Source organism: Talpa occidentalis, unplaced genomic scaffold (genome assembly GCF_014898055.3).
Source record: "Talpa occidentalis isolate TD23 unplaced genomic scaffold, MPIMG_talOcc4v2.1 talOcc4.7, whole genome shotgun sequence".
NCBI lineage: Eukaryota > Metazoa > Chordata > Mammalia > Eulipotyphla > Talpidae > Talpa > Talpa occidentalis.
The window spans coordinates 120,399,874-120,419,980 of NW_023605083.1; the positions used below are offsets into that span (position 1 = coordinate 120,399,874).

The 20,107-nt window shown below is 39.6% G+C and overlaps 1 protein-coding gene across 3 annotated transcripts in view; it reads right to left on the bottom strand.

Moving 5' to 3' along the window:
- Positions 1-20,107, bottom strand: part of STAT5B (signal transducer and activator of transcription 5B) — a 60,212-nt gene that overhangs the window by 20,036 nt on the left and 20,069 nt on the right. For all 3 annotated transcript variants that reach the window (XM_037495240.2, XM_054688592.1, XM_054688590.1), the window contains exon 2: positions 2,721-2,858. In XM_037495240.2, coding sequence (XP_037351137.1) covers positions 2,721-2,848 — 128 coding nt within the window. In that variant the 5' untranslated portion in view covers positions 2,849-2,858. The remainder of the gene's footprint in view (positions 1-2,720; positions 2,859-20,107) is intronic.

Genomic DNA, 20,107 nt, shown 5'->3' on the forward strand with positions numbered 1-20,107 from the left:
GAAATAAGGACTCCGATAATTTCCTATTTATAGTGACCTCCTCAAGGGTGTAGGGGGTACAAGGTCAAGAATGTTCTCTGAGTGTTTTCCAGCCTGACTAAGTGCTGTGTGTTGCTAACTTTCACACAGAGCATTTCTTAAGGTAGGTGAAAAGCTATTTGCTGCTAGTTCTAAGGAGCCCTGGACATAATATATTAAGACAGAAGATGCAAGTATTTAGACAAGTCATGCATTTTTATCACTATTTGCAGCTTTGGGACCCACAGGCAACACTAACTCTTCCCGTGAGCCAGAGGAACCATCTTGGGCTCAGTGTTAACCCAGAGCCACTCAACTGGTGACAGGGATTGGATGGGCTTCCTTCTATTCCCTCTTGCTCGCTCCCTTCCGCCTCCCACTATCTGCCCCCCTCCCCAACTCTCCTTTCTTTTTTTAAACAACGTAGGCAATAATTGCTGCTGGGCAGTACTAAAACGCTTAGCTCACTGGAGAAACCAAACAGCTGTCAGGTTGGAATAATGTTCAGTTACTGCTGACCAGGTCTGAAGCTTATCTTGTGGTGGCTATAGGCTCTGTCACCCCTAAGCCCCTGAAACCAGCCAGCGACTAATTTCAAACAGAAGCACAAAATAACAGTAACATCCAACATCAAATAATATGCCCAAATCTGTATCCCGAGAAGGCCAAGTTTTAAATATGTATGTGACACGCTATGTATTAAGTTAAACATGTACTAGATGGAAGCCTGGAGGAATGAAGGCAGTCTTGCCTGTTTCTACTGGCAAATCCTGTTCCTCATCTGAGGAACACACCCGCTCTTGAAGAGAGCCATTCTCTGAGCAAAACTCATGGCTTTTGTACTTGAAAGCTTAACTCTGTTTTAAAAAAGCAATTTTCTTAGTTCAAACAGCAGAACTGAAGACTTTTTATTCAAATCTTTATATTCTTAAGCAAACAAAAAGTACATAAAATTCAGGTTTTCCTTAACATCAGCACAACTCTTGAGAGCCTCTCCCTCTCCCCTAGCCCCCACCACTAGCCACCTGAAGGTCCACCACCATCAGGAGGGACGTAGAGACTCTCGGGCCCAGGGAGTTCATCACCAGCCCACTGCTTTTGGGCAAGCAGTGGGGCCTTCACCCTGGGAAGGCAAGAGTACCTAACAGAGAGCCCAGAAAAAACTAGCCAAAATGTGCAAGACCTCCCAAGATGTCATCTTTGTGTCTGGACACAGAACCCATTTTGGAGGGGCCAAGACAACTGGCCGTGGCCTGAGTTATGATTTCTCGCCACTGAATGAACCTGAACAGACTTGCCAGACGTGGCCTGTGTGAGGAGGGAAAAAAGACATCAAGAAAACTGCCAAAGGAACCCCAGAACAGAATGAAGAAGACCTGAGGGGCTACGAGACCAGCGTTGGCACTGCAAAAAGAAGCTAAGACTGTGGCGACTGTGCAGAGTTTTCATGAGAGGGTCAATAAATTAAAACTTCTTGTGTGAAAAAAAAAACAACAACAAAATAACACAAGCCTTTTAATGTTTATTCAAGAAGCAGCAGCATCCTTACACCTAAATGAAAATTTAAATCATCAGACACGCCCTACTCATGTTTTTCTGAACTCTCCAAATCACTAACCCAGAAAGGAGAATGAGAAGGAAGTGGAAAAGCACCAGGGGAGAGGCTGCTGACATGCTCTCATTTAGCGCGTCGTTTTTCTCACTTAATTACATAAGGCTGAGACTTTTTTCTTTTTCTTTTTTAATTGCCTAGAAAATTGCCTTGCCTTGGCGCTCTCTAGTTTCTGGACAGAAATCTGCTGCTAACACAAGACTGCAATTATTCCAAGGCAACATTACTGAGGGGTACACAGCCTTCCTCAAACAGTGGCGTGGAGACAGGGCTTCTCCCGGCTGTTGGAGGAGGACCCTGCCCCGGCGGGGAGGCCTCGAGCATCCGGAGATGTGTCGGTTCAGGCTGGCACCCTGGCAACCAGCCAACTCGTTCCAGGCCACGGGCACAGAAGCAGACAGTCTGCTGCTGTACGTGCAGGGACGCTGCTGATTAGAAAGCTCTGTTGTCAGCCCTCTGCATTGTGCTCATTCTAAAATAGCTTAAAAACAATCCCCCCCTGGGCAAATAAACAGTAATTTGGAAAATAAGAAAAATACACATGCTCCTTAAATCTGCCACCAAGACATAGCTATTGTTAATATTTTCTTGTATATTGGTACACGTTCAATGTGTATGAATGTAATACATACCAATTTAAAAGCTCCAGTTATTCCATTGTTAGATTTGTTAATAGTACATTTTATTAAAATAAATGCATATCTTATCTGCCCCATGAAGCATGAAATTCTTTAGGAACAAGGAATATTAATTTTCTCATTCTATGATACCACCTCCTATGACACTGCCCAACAGCCTAAAAGCACTCAAAACTCATTTGTTAATTGCATTTTAGCAGCAATTAACAAATTTTTATTAGCTAATATTTTGAGCTATAATCTACTATTAAAGGGCACAATCCTATTTTTAAAATCTCAAGAGGCATTCCATCTTCCTAAAATCTAAGATGGACTTAAGTACCTTTTCATGGGCCATGTAATTTTTTTTTTAAACGTACAACTTTTAAAGTCTCTATCATGTTATCTTTCCAATCGAAATGCAATGTTCTTGTGCTTCATGATATAGGGTATAAAAACCTTCACTCACTCACCAGGCTTGGCTTTCAATCCACTGGGAGAGGTAATGCCGCACCTCAATGGGGAAATGCTGGCCATACAGTGCTTGCATCTGATGAAGAGCATCTCCTTGGAGCTGCTGCGCTTGGATCCACACAGCCATCGTTTACAATCTATTAAAAAAAAAAATCAGTAGTTTTGGTGGGTTTTTTTCCCCCCTTCTTCTTCCCCTTTTAGATCCATGAGAGTAAAATATTCACATAGTTATCAAAGCTAGCGGTAAATGCTGGTAAGCCTTTATTGGTAGACAAACCCTTTTTGGTATTCTTGATACTGATCTTTTGCAAACTTTTGTAATGTTTTAAAAACATTTGGCTCTAAAATGCTCTCAAAGGGCAGATGTTCAGCGTGGCCGTGGGGAAGTAGATATACGACTAGGTGTATGAAGCTCTGACTATGAAATGTATGCAAACCTACCTAATAAGCTGAAGCGCAAAACCAACATTAGAGAACTGCTGACAGATTTGATAGTGGAAAAATATTCTTTGCTTTTGTTCCAAATTTTGTGTAAGAGTAGGAAGCATTGTAAGAGTGATGATAAAAATAATTAGCACAGAGGCTTAAAAAAAAAATCACTTGTTTTAGATTTGATATTTTGACTTTCAAGAAATATAGCAAATATACTGTCATTCCAAAAAAGACCCAGTAAAAGAAAAGTAAGAATATCTAAAGCACAGAAGGAACGCTGTGTATGACTGCTAATTACCTAAGCAGCAATACTTGATACACAAAGGGCACTGATTTAGCTGAAAAAAAAAAAAAAATACCCATGGTTCACCTGAGTTGTTGCTAGGGAATTTATGAAACAACGCTGTTAAATTACAACATTTAAAAATCTTTCAGATATGAAAACATTCCAACTAAGAGTAAGAAACAAGAAGCATTATATTCCAATATGGGTGCGTTTTAAAAACATCCTCTTGATTTCAGAAACACCATTTTATAAAACCACCATGATGCCTTTACCTGGGAAATTTGAACCACTCAACAGAAGCTCATTGGGATTACCCAGGCTGTGTGGCAGCGTTGTTTTCCTGAACATAGAGAGAACTAGCACTGAAGGTTGCTCTAATCTGTGAGCAAGATTGGCAGGACCATCTTGAATCCCATCCAAAATGATTTGGCCACTAATTTGCACAATTCTCCTAGGAACTGTGTTACAGTTGGGGGTCAGTGAATTAGACTGTGAATTTGTTGAATATAAAAAACTACACATGTTAGGAAACAAAAAATCCCTTCTCAGTTAGTTGAAGTTGCCTGATCATGTAACATCGAGCTATTTATAGGACAAGTCAGTGAGCCAACAATGAAGGGGGGTGGGTGCCAGTTACCTATTTTAGACTTGTGCAATGCTATAGAACATTTGAGTAGTGTGCAGCTTTATTTAGGGCTTTCGGCATTAAGGCTGGGATTACTGTAAGATCACCCATGACATCAAATTTCAATGGCTGAGAGTTTACTAGAAGAAAGACTTGGATAAAAAGAACTCTCTTCAGAAGCAATTCCACATAATAATCAAACATCTGGAAGACATTTAATCACACAGGATTTTTATTCAAATGAATCATATCCCAAGATTTTTAAAAACTAGAACAGATACCAAAGGATATGTTTTGGATAAACGGGATGGATGGATGGATGGATGGATGGATGGATGGATGGATGCATTTCCTAAATATTTAAATGTATGGAAGAATGCTAAAGGTATTAAGAAAATAATTCAGGTATTCATCTCTTTTAGTGGTAAGAATTAGAAAGAAGTAGGATCTCACCACAGCTCTCTGCATGAATATGTGACGATACCAACAAACACAAAGGTGACCTCATGTTCTGTACTCACTAGCTGAATGACCCAATAACAAAAGAAGGAAAATGCGGCCTCCCTGGTGGTGCAAGGGGTTAAGCACAGCACTGTGAAGCTGTCCAACCTCTTGCCAGCAACCTCTGCAGCACAAGTTCGATGCCCAGCCAGCCAGAGAGCAACCCACATGGTGCAGCAGACCTCTCCTGACTTACCCACTGCTCCCCTCAGCAGTGTATTTCAGTAGATCTGCCTGTTCTGCTCCCCACTCTGTCTCTGTTGGATCCTTTCAACCCCCTCCCCCACACCTTTGGCCTGTACCCCAGTTCTTGCATGCATAAATAAATCTTTGAAAAAAAAAAAAGGAAAATGGTGGGAAAACCATCTCCTCTGAGACTCCCTCATAGAAATAAAGTCGTATTTTGGTCACTCTCTAGGCTCTTAGTCTGCTTTACTTTTCTTCATGTAACATATCACTTCCTGATATTTACTGCATTGTTGTTCACGGACCTCCCACTGGGGTGACAGCTCCCCCAACACTACGATGCTCTTTTGTCCTCTGCTCTTTCTCTTGGACCTAGAACAGCGCTTGGCACATAAGCATCCGGGAGGCATTTTTGTTGCACAATAAACATACCACAATTTGTATACACACAATTTGGTCAAATCCATCAGCTCTCCTTTTTTTTTTTAAGATTTATTTATTTATACATACAAGAATGGGGTACAGGCCAGAGGTAAGGGGGCGGGAGGTGAGAGGAACCAACAGAGACAGAGTGGGGAACAGAACAGACAGATGGTCCAAAGTACACTGCCGAGGGGAGCAGCAGGCGAGACAGGAGAGGTCTGCTGCGCCATGTGGGTTGCTCCCTGGCCGGCCGGGGAGCAAACTCATGCCGCAGAGGCTGCGGACAGCTTCATAGGTTGCGTCTTAACCCCTTGTGCCACCAGGGAGGCCCCCATCAGCTCTTTTTCAAAGTTACTATAGAACAAGATATCAGTACGAAATATCAAGGCAAAAAAAAAAAGATGTTATAATCTGGATGAGTCTATAATAACAATGGTCTATTTGTTCCTGAAGAACATACCACAATTTGTCATTTTTCCTTTTAGCATTTATTAATTTGTTTGAGTCTAGCTTCCTCATTGGCTGTGAGAACAGTAAGTAAAGGGAGTTACTTATTCACCACTTGTTCCCAGAACCTCTGTGGTGGCTTGTCACAGTCAGTAGTCAATACATACTTGCTGAATGAATCAATACAGACTGATTATTGGTAAATGTTTCACATGTTCTGCTGGCAGAGCAAATTACAAGATTCTATTATTGCTTTGAGAAAGAAATACTATGGTGATACACTGCACATGTAGGGGTGCTATATAAGCCTCTCATGATTTATTTTATCCTGTTTCTATTTCCACTGCATAATTCCTTTACTTTTTTTTTTAAAGATTTATTTATTTATTGGGCCTCCCAGGTGGCGTAGCAGTTGAGCGCTGGGTTGCGAAGCTGCCCGCAGCCTCTGCAGCGCCGGTTCCATCCCCAGCCACCGGAGGAGGGTCCCACATGGCACGCAGACCTCTCCTGCCGCCCGCTGCTCCCCTCAGCAGTGGACTTCATCCTTCTGTCTGCTCTGCTCCCCGCTCTGGCTCTGGTGAATGCTCTCACCCTCCCTCACTTCTGACTGTACCCAGTGCTTGTATAAATAAATAAATAACTCTTAAAAAAAAAAAAAAAGATTTATTTATTTATTTATGCATACAAGAACCGAGGTTTAAGCCACAGGTGCGGGAGGTGAGAGGATTCACCAGACAAAGTGGGAAACAAAACAGGTGGACTGCCTGAAATACACTGCTGAGGGGAGCAGCGGGTGAGACAGGAGAGGTCTGCTGCGCCATGTGGGTCAGCTCCCTGGCTGGGGATCGAACTCGTATTGCAATGTCTGTGGATAGCTTGATAGCGCTATGTCTTTAACCCCTGTGCCACCAGGGAGGCCCACTTCCTTTACTTTTTGCATATTAGTGCTTTCAAAGCTTTTAAATTATAATTTCTTAGTTTTTATCAAGAATGGAATGCTGAGGTCTCAGGATTTGTCAGAATATATTTTATGTTTCTAAATAAGGACACATCATTATTGTTATTTCATGAAGTGCCATTTGAAGAACAGCTGGTGCCCAACTTATTTGAATAAATAAAATATGATTTAATTTCACTACATGAAAATGCTTTGACAAAGCTGGAAAGCGGTGTGGCAACAAACATCTGAAGAGGTGTCATCCTGTACCTCTGTACCATATGCAGTATTGTAAACCGATGTTACCTCAATTAAAAAAAAAAAAAAAAAAAACCTGTTCAAAAAAAAAAAAAAACAAGCTGGAGAGTAATTTTTGCCTACTATTAGACAAAAATGTAAAATAAAATACATTGAACAGTATAGAATCATTTTTACTTACTAACAATTACATACACATGAAATGACTTACTGATATTATCATGTGCTGATTTAAATAACTAATTTAGGGAAAAAAACCCCTCCCATAGTGCTTTTCTTCCTACATCTCAAAATTCTTCACGACCGCTATCAGCTATGCCTACACCCGATGCAGGCGCTCCCTTGTCCTTCCCACCCGTGTTTCTCCAGCCAGCTGAGGCCACCCCACACATGCAGGGGCTGTACCTCTGCCCTCAATACACACACTCTTCTGCTTATTTACAGAAGCTTCATCTTCAATGCGTGCCGTTCTGACAAGGGAAGTGGTTTGTATCTTTGGTAAATCATCACAGGGGCTTCTCTAAAGACTGGGAAATGGATTCACAATCTTATTTTTAGGCCAAAGATGAGAACTATTTGATCTCGGCTTACTTGTACTCTTAGTGTTGGTAAGCATCCCAGCAACTTAAGACAGGCTTGGGTGAGAACACTGCACTTGAGGGCACGAGGCAACTACATCCACCCACGTAACTGGAGCTATCCTAGGAGTCCCAAGAAAGCAGACCCAGGTTATAAAAAACACAGGTTATAAAAAAAAGTTCCAACATCCCATAGCTCGAAATGTTACAGGTTTACTGAGAACCACAGAAATGAATGTCCAGTCACATCAACAGATGGTAGAAGTGGGTGGTATTTACAGATAATTTTGTCTCAGTAACAACTACCAATCATCAGATATTTTCCCTCTGAAAACTAAAATATAGACCTTTGTAAAGAAAAACATCACTCTCTCTGAAGACTTTCAGAACACTGTGGTCAAGGTCATGCCATGACCTGTGGGGGAAGTGAGGTACAGGCCCGTGAGCTAGAGACTCCCAACACATATCTGCCCCCAGCGAGTGGATTTTAGTTTGGGGTGGGAGTGGGGGTGTATGCCCACACCTGATATAGCCGATCCACACATGCAGGCGCAGAGATTTGGTTTGCTGGATTCAAGTGTATTATTTATTTGTTTATTTATAGTTCACTGTGGGTGTTTTGTTTTGTTTACTGTATTTTATTGAGGTAACATTGGTTTACAACACGGTATATATTTTAGGGGTACAGATTCACACCTCTTCAAATGCATGTTACCACACCACATCCACCACCGAAGTACTAATGATCCTTCACCACAGTGCACTAGGCCAGCTCTCCCCTATGCTCCCACCCCTCCCCTGCTGGTAGCCTCCATTCTGCAGTCAGATTCCAAGGGTTTGTTTTAGTTTGGTTTTGTCTGATCCTTTACTTTGTTTCTTTATATTCCACATAAGTGAAATCATCCAGTATTTGTTTTTCTCCTTCTGAATTATTTCGCTTAGCGTTATCCTCTCCAGTTCTATCCATGTTGCTGCAAATGACAAGTGTTCACCTTTTCTTACAGCTGAGCGTGTGTGTGTATGTGCACACACAGATATCTTCTTTACCCATTCATTGGGCACTTAGGTTGTTTCCATAACTTGGCAATTATACATAGGAGTGCACAAATTCCTTTGTGCATCCTTCAAGTAGATATCTAGGAATGAAATTGCTGGACTGTACAGTAGGTCCATATTTAATATTTTGAGAAACCTGAATACTGTTTTCCACAGGGGCTGGACCAGTGGAAAACTGGTCCTACTACATTCCCACCAGCAATGTACTAGGTTCCCTTTTTCTCCATAGCTTCACCAACTCTCGTTTTTTCTGGTCTTTTTGATATGGGCCATTCTCACAGGTGTGAGATGGTAGCTCATTGTGGTCTTGATTTACATTCCCTGATGATAAGTATTGATAAGCAATTTTCCCATGCCTTTTAGCCATCTCTATGATTTCTTCAAAGAAGTGTCAATTTGGATCTTCTGACCATTTTTTAATTGGGTTATTTGGTTTTTGTTGTTAAGTTACATGAATTTTTTGTAGACTTTGGATATCAGCCCCTTGTCAAATGTCTGATGTACAAATATTTTCTCCCACTTACATAGGGTGTCTTTTCATTTTAATGACAGTTTCTTTTGCTGTTTAGAAGCTTTTTTGTTTGGTGCAGTCCAGTTTGCTTATTTTTGCTTTTGTTTCCCTTGCCATTGGTGTCAAGGTCCTAGAGATGTCACTGAAGCTAATAATATTGTGGAGTGTTTTACCTGTTTTCTTCTGTTTTTTATGGTTTCAGCTCTTATAGCCAAGGCTTTCCTCCATTTTATTTTATTTTATTTTTAAAGATTTATTTATTTATGCATACAAGAGCTGGGGTACAGGCCAGAGATGTGGGGGGTGAAAGAATCCACCAGAGACAGAGTGGGGAACAGAACAGGTAGAGAAAATGAAACACACTGCTGAGGGGAGCAGCAGGCGAGACAGGAGAAGTCTGCATCGCCATGTGGGTTGCTCCCTGGCTGGCCGGGGATTGAACTCTTGCTGCAGAGGCTGTGGATTGCTTCATAGTGTGGTGCTTAATCCCTTGCGCCACCAGGGAAGCCCTTTCTTCCCTGGTCATAAAAAGTAATTTTTATGACTGGTGTGAGACAGTGGTCTAGTTTTATTTATTTATTTTTGCATGTGGCTGTCCACTTTTCCCAATACCATTTGTTGAAGAGACTTTGCGTTCTTCACTGTATGAGGTTGGCTCCTTTGTCATAAATTAACTGTTCATATAACGGTGGGTTTATTTCTGGGTTCTCAATTCATCTCAACTGATTTAAATGTCTATTTTTAATCCAATACCAAAATGTTTTTGATTACTATAACTTTGTAGAATAGTTTCAAGTCCGGGGGCATAAAACCTCTATTCTTTTATGTTAGGGTTTCTTTGGCTATTTGGGGTCTTTTGTGGTTCCATACAAATTTCAGTAATGTTTGTTCTATTTCCTTAACGAATGTTAAAGGAATTTTGATAGGGGTTGCATTAAATCTATATATTGCTCTGGGTAAAATGGTGATTTTAACAAAGTTAATGCTTCCGATCTTGAGCACTAAATCTTTCCATTTCTTTGTCTTCTTAAATTCACATGTACAGTTTAAAGCACTTTATAGCTCCTAATCTCCACCCTCCTACCACTGCAGCTCCATCCCATCCCATTCCAGGACCAAAGTAGCTAAAACGGGGGTTAAAGTTTTGGAAATAATGGCAAATTCACCCCCAATAGAGTTCTACAAAAGATTTAACCTCTCAAATCTCTTGGTGCTTCAGTTTTCTTTTTTAATAAAATTATGGAAATTACGTGGCAATAGTACTTATTGGCTCCTCATCGGGTTGTTGTAAGAATGAATTAATATGTGTAAATGCTTAAAACAGACTCTGATTCATAGGGAGCACTCAATATTATTCTTGCTTTCACAACCTTAAACTTACAGAGGTGATTTCCTTCTCCCAATCTCCAATTTTAACTCAATAAACCACCTTTCAGAGTCAATTCTGTATAGAGAGCTCCTGCAACCCTTTTCCAGAATCATGTCCTGCAGTAAAATCTACCTTATCTTTAAAATGATGATGTTCCCATTTATTAATAAATTCCACTGGCACAAGTATTCTATAGACAAGAACTGGTGGAGGTGGTAGAAAGGCACTGTGAGAGCTGCTCTCTCACCTCTGAACAAGAGAACTGAGAACTGCAGAGGGAGGTCTAGCAATAGCAAGCCTGGAGCACACGCAACTCAAAAACAAAAACAAAAACTAAAATGTCCATTCAGATGTGCTCTCCTGACAGAGACGACTATACCAGCAGGCAACTATGCCCTTCTCTAGTTAATCCAAGGACATATCTGACACCTACTTATTAAAGTAGGAATTACTAGCAACAAATATTAAATATTTCAATTCATCTAGTACATAAAAGTAAATTCAGAAATGAATTTAAAATGACACTAGTGTTATTATCTACCATTCAGATTTATCATTTACTACACACTTACACTAAGTGCTTTTATGAATCTACTCATTTAATCCTCACAAAAGCCTTAGGAGTCATGCACTATCAATATCCCCACTTTACAGATGAGAGAATTGAGTCTTACCAAGATTAAATCGGATTGTAAAGTTGTGTAACAATTTTGGAAAACAACCTGGCAGTTCTTCAAAAGATGAAACATAGAGTCCCTAAATGACGCAGCAGTTCTACTCCTAGGTATGTGTCTAAGAATGGAAACGTGTCCTCGAAAACCCAAGTGTTCCTTGCAGCATTATACATAATGACCCAACAATGGAAAGAGCCCAATGTCCATCAACAAAGGAATGGATAAGATGGATATGAATGGGAACACAGAATGGAGAAAATGGGATATTATTCAGACATAAAAAGGAGGGAGTGCTGAAACACTGTACAGCATGGGTGAACCATGAACACGTGATGCTGTGGAAGAAGTCAGACACAAAAGGTCATTTATATGAAATGTAAATTTCATTTATATGAAATGTCTGTATAGGCAAGCTCAGAGAGACAAAGTAGACTGCTGGATGCTATGGGCTGGGGGAACAGGGAGTGAGTGCTATGGGTACAGGCTTCTTGTTGGGGTAAAATACTTGCCCCCAGTCCCACCTTTCCGAGGGGTACCATCTGGGCTGGATCTGGGCAGTCTGGCCCTTGACTCTGTACCTTTGTCCTGAGGACTTGTGGTGGCTTATCATATTATTTTTTTGTACTTTTCTGTGTACTTGTTACATTTCATAATTTAAAGAAAGAAAAAGAGTAAGACATTAGCTTAAGAAGCCTAATTAATACTGAGTGGCTCTGATTTTGGCAAAGCCTTGCTAGTTGACAGAGGAAACAGTAGTGTATAAACACTGCTTCTAATTTGAAAGATATAAGGCATGGGACCAGGATTCAAAACTGTTAACCATATTAGCACCATTTAATGATGAAAGGACTTTGGACAGAATATAAAGAGAAAGTTCCGCAGTTGTGTTCACTGCTTTACTGTAAATACCAACATCACTAAATTTATTCAGCGGTGATAGTTACCTAGTAGTAGGAACTTGGAGTGACAGGAAAATAGTAAGTGTAATAGCAAAGGATTAAGACTGCTCATATTAAAAGTGGTCTAACATCAAGTAAGAAAGTTATCGTAAAACTGTCCACCTAGAAGTAGGTCAATATCAGAGCCATCTGCTCTTGAAAAAAAAAAAAAAGGTTTCTAAATATGACTTTACAAGTAACCAGGAAGGCAATTCTCTAACAAAATCAGATTATTAAACAGATGGGAACGGAACAGAAATAATAAAAGTATTTGACTTACAAGGAAATAAATGAGGAAAAATTTGCCAAGCAACACAGAAATGATAATATTCTAGGAAGACAATCAGTCATAAATCTTCTATCACAGCCAAACCACTATGTGTTACTTTAGAAAGAAAAGGAGGAAAGAAGGGGGAGTGATGCGCTAAATATAAAGACCAAATCTTAATCAATGGGTTATCAAATATTTAAAACTCTTACCCAAATATGTGTTGGTCAAAACCACGAAATCTCAGAAATAAAGAGTAGACTCAGACAAGGAGCGTCACAGTTGCCAAAGCCATTAGGTGACTTTGTTGGGGAACAGGATATTCACACAGACTCAGAGAATTGCCTCACATATTACTTATTATTCACACAGGGGAAAAGGTACACTTTCAGTGGAAACAGCTGGCAAACAGTACCTTAACCGAGTGATCACAGTCCCCAGTCACGGGACAGACATTATATGCCTCCAGATGTGAGGCACTGCAAAGAAAACGTAAATTAAATGTTTTGCCTCTAATCATAAAGAACCAATCAGACAAATCCAAACTGTGAAGTTCTTACCAAAACCAGTAAAATGTGAAAGTGTTCTAGATGAAAGGGGGCTAAAGAGACATGGGAACTACCTAAAGCATAATTTACAAAAACAAAACTGTAAAGGACGCTAACAGGACAATTAAAAATTAAAATTAAAATTAAATATGATCCATATGATCGGATAGTACTGTATTAATGTTAAATTTCTTGAGCGATAATGGCATTGAGGTTCTATGGAGTGGCTTGTTCTTAGCAGAATCACGTTTGGTACGTATGGTTGTGTAAAAGGTCATGATGTCTGCGACTTACTTTCTCCCCCACCCCCAGCCCCGGCCCAGCACCCCCTCAACTTACTTTCATAGGAAAGAAGGGGGTGGGGGGGAGGGTAATAAAGCAAACATAACAACATAGCAGTTGGTTAGTCAAGGCAAAGTATACATGAGTGTTCACTGTTCTAGTCTTTCAACATTTCAGTCATTTAAACTTTTTTGGAAATGAAAATTAAGGACAAAAACTCCCAGAAAAGAATAACAAAACAACAAGGGTAGAGATTTGACTCTCCTCTTAAAACTGTCCCGGGTAGTACACAAACATCTGGACTTCTCAGTCACTGTGCTGGGGCCCACGAGTGCGGCCACCATTCCCGGCTCCCGGCGCCCCACAGGCTGCAAGTGCATATGTGCTATCCCCACCGCCACGCCACAGCCACAGAGCACCCTGAGTGACCCTTTTGGGAGGAAGCCTCATCAACACCATTTTCCAGATGACTCCAACATTTGCTCTAGGCCCCAAGCAATGACCACCTGCATTGTGGAAAAGTAAGATGTGAGTTGAAGCTGACAAGTAGTTCTACAGTAGCCTCAGAATTTTCACCCAAGGTCTCCATCTATACTCATTTTATGCTGTTAATCAAGACCAATTCATCTTAGAGTGTCGCTTACACAGTATGAAATCAGAAGTCCTCAGCCACTACAATATACGGAGCTTCTGTACCATTTAGATGAAATGTTCTTCAGGTTTTTCAAAAAGGCAATTTACTGATAAATCTACATATGCACCCAGTATATTTCTCATTAAAGTTCATTTAAGGTTTCTCATGAAAGCCACCCTCTTACCATTGAGAATTAAGCTATCAAGTTTCCACTTAGCAAATTTTCTTTGAGAAGTACCTAGGTCTAGGTAAACTCCCAGGAGAACCATTAGCTAGACAGTATAATATATGGTTGTGAGAAGCTGGAAAAATCCTAAATGTCCAAACTATAAAAATGGTTTAAGTGATGAAATAATGTGTTAACAATACAAGTGAAATATAAAGATTATGTTGAAATACAAGGCAGGCCATGTAGACACATTTTTTTAAAAAAGTGTATCAAATGAAAAATGTATACTATATGCTACAGAAGAAAATCAGACATATATATACACACACACACACACACATACCCCAGAGAAAGATCAAAGAGAACTATAAACAGTTGTTACATTTAGATGAAGGAGTTTTGGTACAACTTTTTATAATAAAGTTTTTTATTTACTACATTTTGTTTAAAATGTAGAACTTGAAGTATACATTTAATAATCATGGATAATTAGTACTATTCCTCACCCCACAGGAACCAAGAATAAGGGGATATGCAAAAGACATAGGAAGAAATATTTACCAACATGACACTCTCCAGATTACAGCACTTTCTTACAAATTAAGCAGTCTTGATTTAAATAGGGTATGATACAGTAAAATTTCAGAAATATAAATTTTTTCAAAGTAATGCAATCCTATCACTTTCAAGTATATGTATTTAGTAGCTTAATATGTTTTCAAATAGTGCTTCAAGACTACTAATAGCTAAAATTAACCTGTAATTTCAATCTATTTATGCAATATTTTATTTAAGTCCTTTAGAATTTGTTGCACTCATTAAGTATTTACATTATTTTGTTTAAAAAACCCTTCTTTTAGAAGTAGACACAAGTAAAAGAAATGACACAGAAATATATTTTGAAGCAATTTTTTTGAAGTCCAGAAGAAACCAAAAAAGTATGTATGTGCAGAGTAGATGAAAAAAGATTAACAAAATTTGTGGAATTTTTTGAGTTACAAATCTATGGAAATTCATTATATACTATTATTCTGTCTTATTGTGCATGTGTTTGAAAATGTTCATAGTAAGAAGTTGAGAATACAAAAGGGAAAAAAAGGTAAACTGGAACTCAGAAGAGGTTGAAGATTAGAGATCTCAGTGGTAACAAAGCTTGAATTTTGGAGGTTTTATTGTAATTTCTGAAATAAAGGTGGAAAGGGGGGAATACTTGGGAAGGTCATATTTCAAGACAAGAAATAATACATACTTAGGTTGGTGTTTGGCTCTTTTTTTGCCATTGATATAACTAATCAATTCTCCTGGCAAATATGCACTTATTGTGACTAGAATGAAATACACAAAAGCCCACTCACAACACAGTTCAAGAATTTCTTTTCAGAAACTGTACTTCCCTTACCCTCAATGATGCACCTGAACACAACTGTCCTAGGTAAGGCCCTTGATAGTTCAAGGGTAACCATTTAAGTCCTCTAGATGGGGACTGTCACAAAACAGACCCCACAAAGCCTTAGCTATTGGTTCCTAAGGTAGCTCCTATTCAAAGGCCAGTAGAAATGGGGGGAAATCTTCCTGCTTTATTAATGTCAAGAACTTATTTATGTCAAGATCCCAAACCTCCAGCCAAAGCAAAGTGTGTATTCCCTCAGATACTCTGCTATCTCAGGAAGATTGAACAGGTCTGACCCACTGCCAAGAACAAAAGACTCACACTATAGCGTATCTTGCTCAAGAAGCCTGGAGGCAACCCCCCGGGATACTCTCCCACCGCTCATCACCACTGATACCCAACAATCTATCAATTGTAAATCTGCGACAGGGACCAATGACACCCTGGGAAAGCACACACCTACTGAAATCAAACTAAATGCAGAAGAATATGGTGTTTTGGCCCCTCTTTTTAGGTGGCTGTGTTCTCTGAATTTACCAATAATTCATTTCATTTTTGCACATACATAATTACTTAACTATAAGTTCTTTCAAAAAGAACAAAGCTAGGTTCTAAAATGAACTTAAATGTTTTAGTTAAAATAATGGATGACTAAAATCTCCTTTTTAAGGAGACAAATACCTCAATGGCTAGTTTATTTGTTCTCTAAATGGCATCTGTTTGTGAAGCCTGACTGAAGCTTTCTGAATGTGTGAGTTTACGTAAAACAAGTCCTCAGAAATGGTGGGGCTGACAACGGGAAGCAGCTCTGTTCAGAAGGTAGTTTTAGCTTTGAGATAAAATGACATTTAAGTAAGAGCGTCTGTCTTGGGAAACAAAAATACTTGGTCTCTTAGGGGGTAAAAAGGGTTATCCAATGTAAGAGCAATGCTGATATCAAGATGCTCAACATTAAGATGAATCAAAATTGTGCACAAGACAATTGCCCATGTAACCACAGCATTAGTGCTGGGATTTTGCAATAAAATACAGTTGCCATTACCAAAACAAACTACCTCTTCTGGAAACATTCTCATATTCTCTCTCTCTCTCTCTCTCCATACATAAGGCTATGTACACACAAGTTAGCACAGCGCAGGTGCGCATGAGTGCATGTTCCTACAACACATGACAGATGCAGCGAAAGACTTGTATCTCTTAACTCACGGCATATGCCCTGAGACATCAGGATAACGGCAGAACCCTACTGTGCAGCTGTTCCTTCGCAGGCTGCACTGTTACAGGAAGAAGCAAAGAGCAGCGATTTCCTTCCAAAAGGTCAGCTGCCTCAGACAGACCAAACAGAAAGCAGTTAATTCTTGCCAACTTCCCCTCATGCTTCTGCAGCTAGTACGCAATAGCATTTGGTTTCCAGTAAAGCTCCAAAGAAAACAAAACAAACGTGAAATCCAGAACCTATGCAAGATAAAGTGTCTCTCTGATGACTGAATTAAAGACAACAGGATCACATGGCACCACACTTTTAAGTAACCGTGGAATTATTAAGAATTACCAGATTTAATGTGTACTTTCACATGAGAAAAAGGACAGGATTACAACCATCCTAGATGTCGCACAAATGCTCCAGAAGCCTGCACCTAAAAATAAAATGGTATTTGGGCTATCATAAATGTGACAACATATAAGGTCACCGGTTGATTTACATGAAAACAAGTCTTTAGCGTTCCTCAGTTCAAAATACAGTCAAATCCTTAGTTGTCCTACAAACTAAAGCACCGGCTGGGTTAGTAGAAGTACATATGTGAAGAGTATAGTATTTTCTTAGGTTAGACATGAAGAAAAGTCCACACAGCTAATAATAAAGAGGGGAGAGGAAAGGAAATAGGATTTTAAATCTTCTTTAGGTGCTAACGTCAAATACTTATGGAATAATATTGAAGATCTCCATCCCCAAAGAAGCAATACAACATTCTCACATGGACTTCTTTAAATTAAGGGAGCATATATATATTCAAGCTTCCTAAAAGCAACAAAATTAGATCCTTCTGAGTGGAAGAGTGAAGGAGGCAGGGAAACAAAGACTTACATTTTCTCAGCCAGATCAGTTCCTGGCTTAGCTATGTGCATACATCTCACAAGAAATTGGGACAGGTCCTCTGGAGGGGCCCTGCCTACTTGCCATACAGCAGCTCTGTGTGGTTTCTAAGTCATTAGTTTCAGGTTGTGGTGGCAACAGAGGCACAAGGCATTTTTATGAGACAAACTCTTGTTCTCCCTTACATGCTCCCATCATCAAAGATTCTAGGCATTGATGACGGAGAGTCTGCAAGCCAACTGAGAGACTACATCATATGAAATGCTGAGTTTCAGGTTCAAAGAAAAACGTATTAGTTTGTTACATATGCTAAATTAATTACTGCTATCTACATTTAGAAACTGTGTCACATTGGAAACAAAATAACCCACTTAGTTTCTAAGCCTTTCCTATACTTAATTACCAAACTTAAAACAGGAGCAAAGGAAGCAGCATGGCAAAAGGGTGAAAGGGGGCACTAGTAGCAGCAGTAATAATAGTAGTAACAGCAGCGATGATAAACATTCAAGGAACTCTTTCTACATCATGTGTTCTGCATGTACCCTCATTTCATTCTGATGACAACACTCTGAGGCAGCGCGGTCACCATCCTCATTCTATAGGTGAGAAAACAGGCCCAAGAGTCAGGAAACTTTCCGAAAGTCCTGCACACTTGGGGCTAGGATTAGCACCCACACCGCCCACCTCCAGCAGTCATGTTCTCAATCCCAGTGCTGTACCTACTAAAAACCCTCATATAACCAAATGAGTTTCTCCTGACAATGATACCTGTGGTTTCAGACTGCTTTATGATAGAAGCTACAAAGTGAGTTAACACAAAGTGCACCTTACAAATAGAGACTTAAAAAATATTTGGCAATCCCAAACTGCCTTAAGTGGGACTCCCTTCCCTAAAGATCAGAAAACAGCCAGATGACAAACCTCAAACATGACCAAAGGAAGCCATAGCAGGGGTTTGGTGGTTCACCTTCACTGCTTGAAATCAGTCAGAAATCAGCTCAAAGTTTTAGATTGTAACAGGGAATGGGAGGAGAATAACCAGAACCTTTGTGGGGGTGGGTAACTTTCCAATGAGGCCAAAGCCAGATCCTGACCGCTTGTGGTCAGAATGACTCTGTGACATTTCCTATAAGCCAAGTGGTTCTATTCATTCCCAAATTCCTTACCAGGTTTCCATTAGATACATTATTATCCATCACCAGATTTTCCACTGACAGAAAACATTTCTCATTAAAGGAAGAATATCACTAACATGAATGCGGAGAAGAAAAAGAAAACCTTGTGAAATATTCTCATGGGTAAGATAGGACTGCAAAGAATACTGAAGTCAGCTGTCACCTGGATAACTGTTCACATCAATAATTACACATCAACTTACTTAATGCCAATATTCATTAAGTGCTAGGAAAAGAAATAAGTTATAAATATAAACATGAACGTGACAAATGTAGAAATGACTACATTGCTGTGTACAGTGTGGATGAAACCCCACTTGAATGGTAGATCACCTGGGCTCATCAAGCCAGGACACAAGCAGCAGGTGCTCTGCTGGGGAAGAATTTCACAGCGCTGTGCAGAGACAGGGCGACATGCCCGAGAAATCTGGGACAGGGACACCTGGCAATTCCAGACTCCTGTGAAAAGTGCCTCACACAACCTTTAACATCTTTAGCTAAAAAAAGAATCAATATAACACTTGTATCCTATGCCTTTTATCATTTTAATCATCCCATTTTTAAAAGATGGATTGTTCACCTCTCTAGAATTAGAATTTACTCCATGGACATAAGAAACAAAGCAATTTTGTGTGATCGGTTGCTCAATCACCAGACTGCAAGTTACCACAGGGCAGGGCCATGTCTTTTTCATTTTGATTTCCTCAAGACAGTACTTGGTAGATATTCAATAATTGTGTATTAAATTAAATATAATTTTGGCAGACCTGCATGTTACAAAACGAAGCTAAATTGGGGAAAATAGATAGTAGGTCAGTCATTTCCTTCAAGAGGTTATTTTTAACACTGAAGATCATTAACTTGAATCCTTATTACAGGAATAATGGGACTGAATCATACTTATAGAAACTGTGACGGAGGTTTTGACTCATCATTGGTGTTAATCAAGGTAAATATAATTGCTAGTTGTACTATTCCATAAACACTGTGACCAGTGTGTAAAATAGAGATAAGACCCCCATGCAGCAATTTCAGAGAGAATTACATGGAAGATGGCGATGCTAATATGAGCTGAAATTCCAAAGAAAGTTGCTTCTTTATGCAAATGAAACTGTTTCTCTCCTTTGATTATGTCTCAAGAAAGTTAAGTACAAATGGAAAGCTCCTTTATCAACAATTCACTCCTTCAGTTACTACCAAATACAATCCAGAAAGATTTACTATTGTGCCAAAACAAGAGGATGAGGTTCTACATCCAGAATGTAGATTAACATTAGGACGATGACTCAGGACTAATGGCTCTGGTCTGATAGACACTGAACCTATTTTTTATCTCCTCAGAGTTCCTCAGCTACAGGATGGGAGAGCAACTCAGGAAGATATTTCAGGAAATACAGCCACCTTTGACTACAGACTATTTTTTATTCAAGATGTATTTCCATGTAGCAAAGTATATTTAGCAAATGAAAATACAGTCTTGACTTGCTATGGCTGTCCTCTACCCCTGCCAAAAATGACAAGCTGTTTGCTCAAAAGCTGTCACTAATTAGCAGCTGCTGCTGTAAAGAAAACCAAAGTAAGTGCCAATGAAAGCATACTGAACT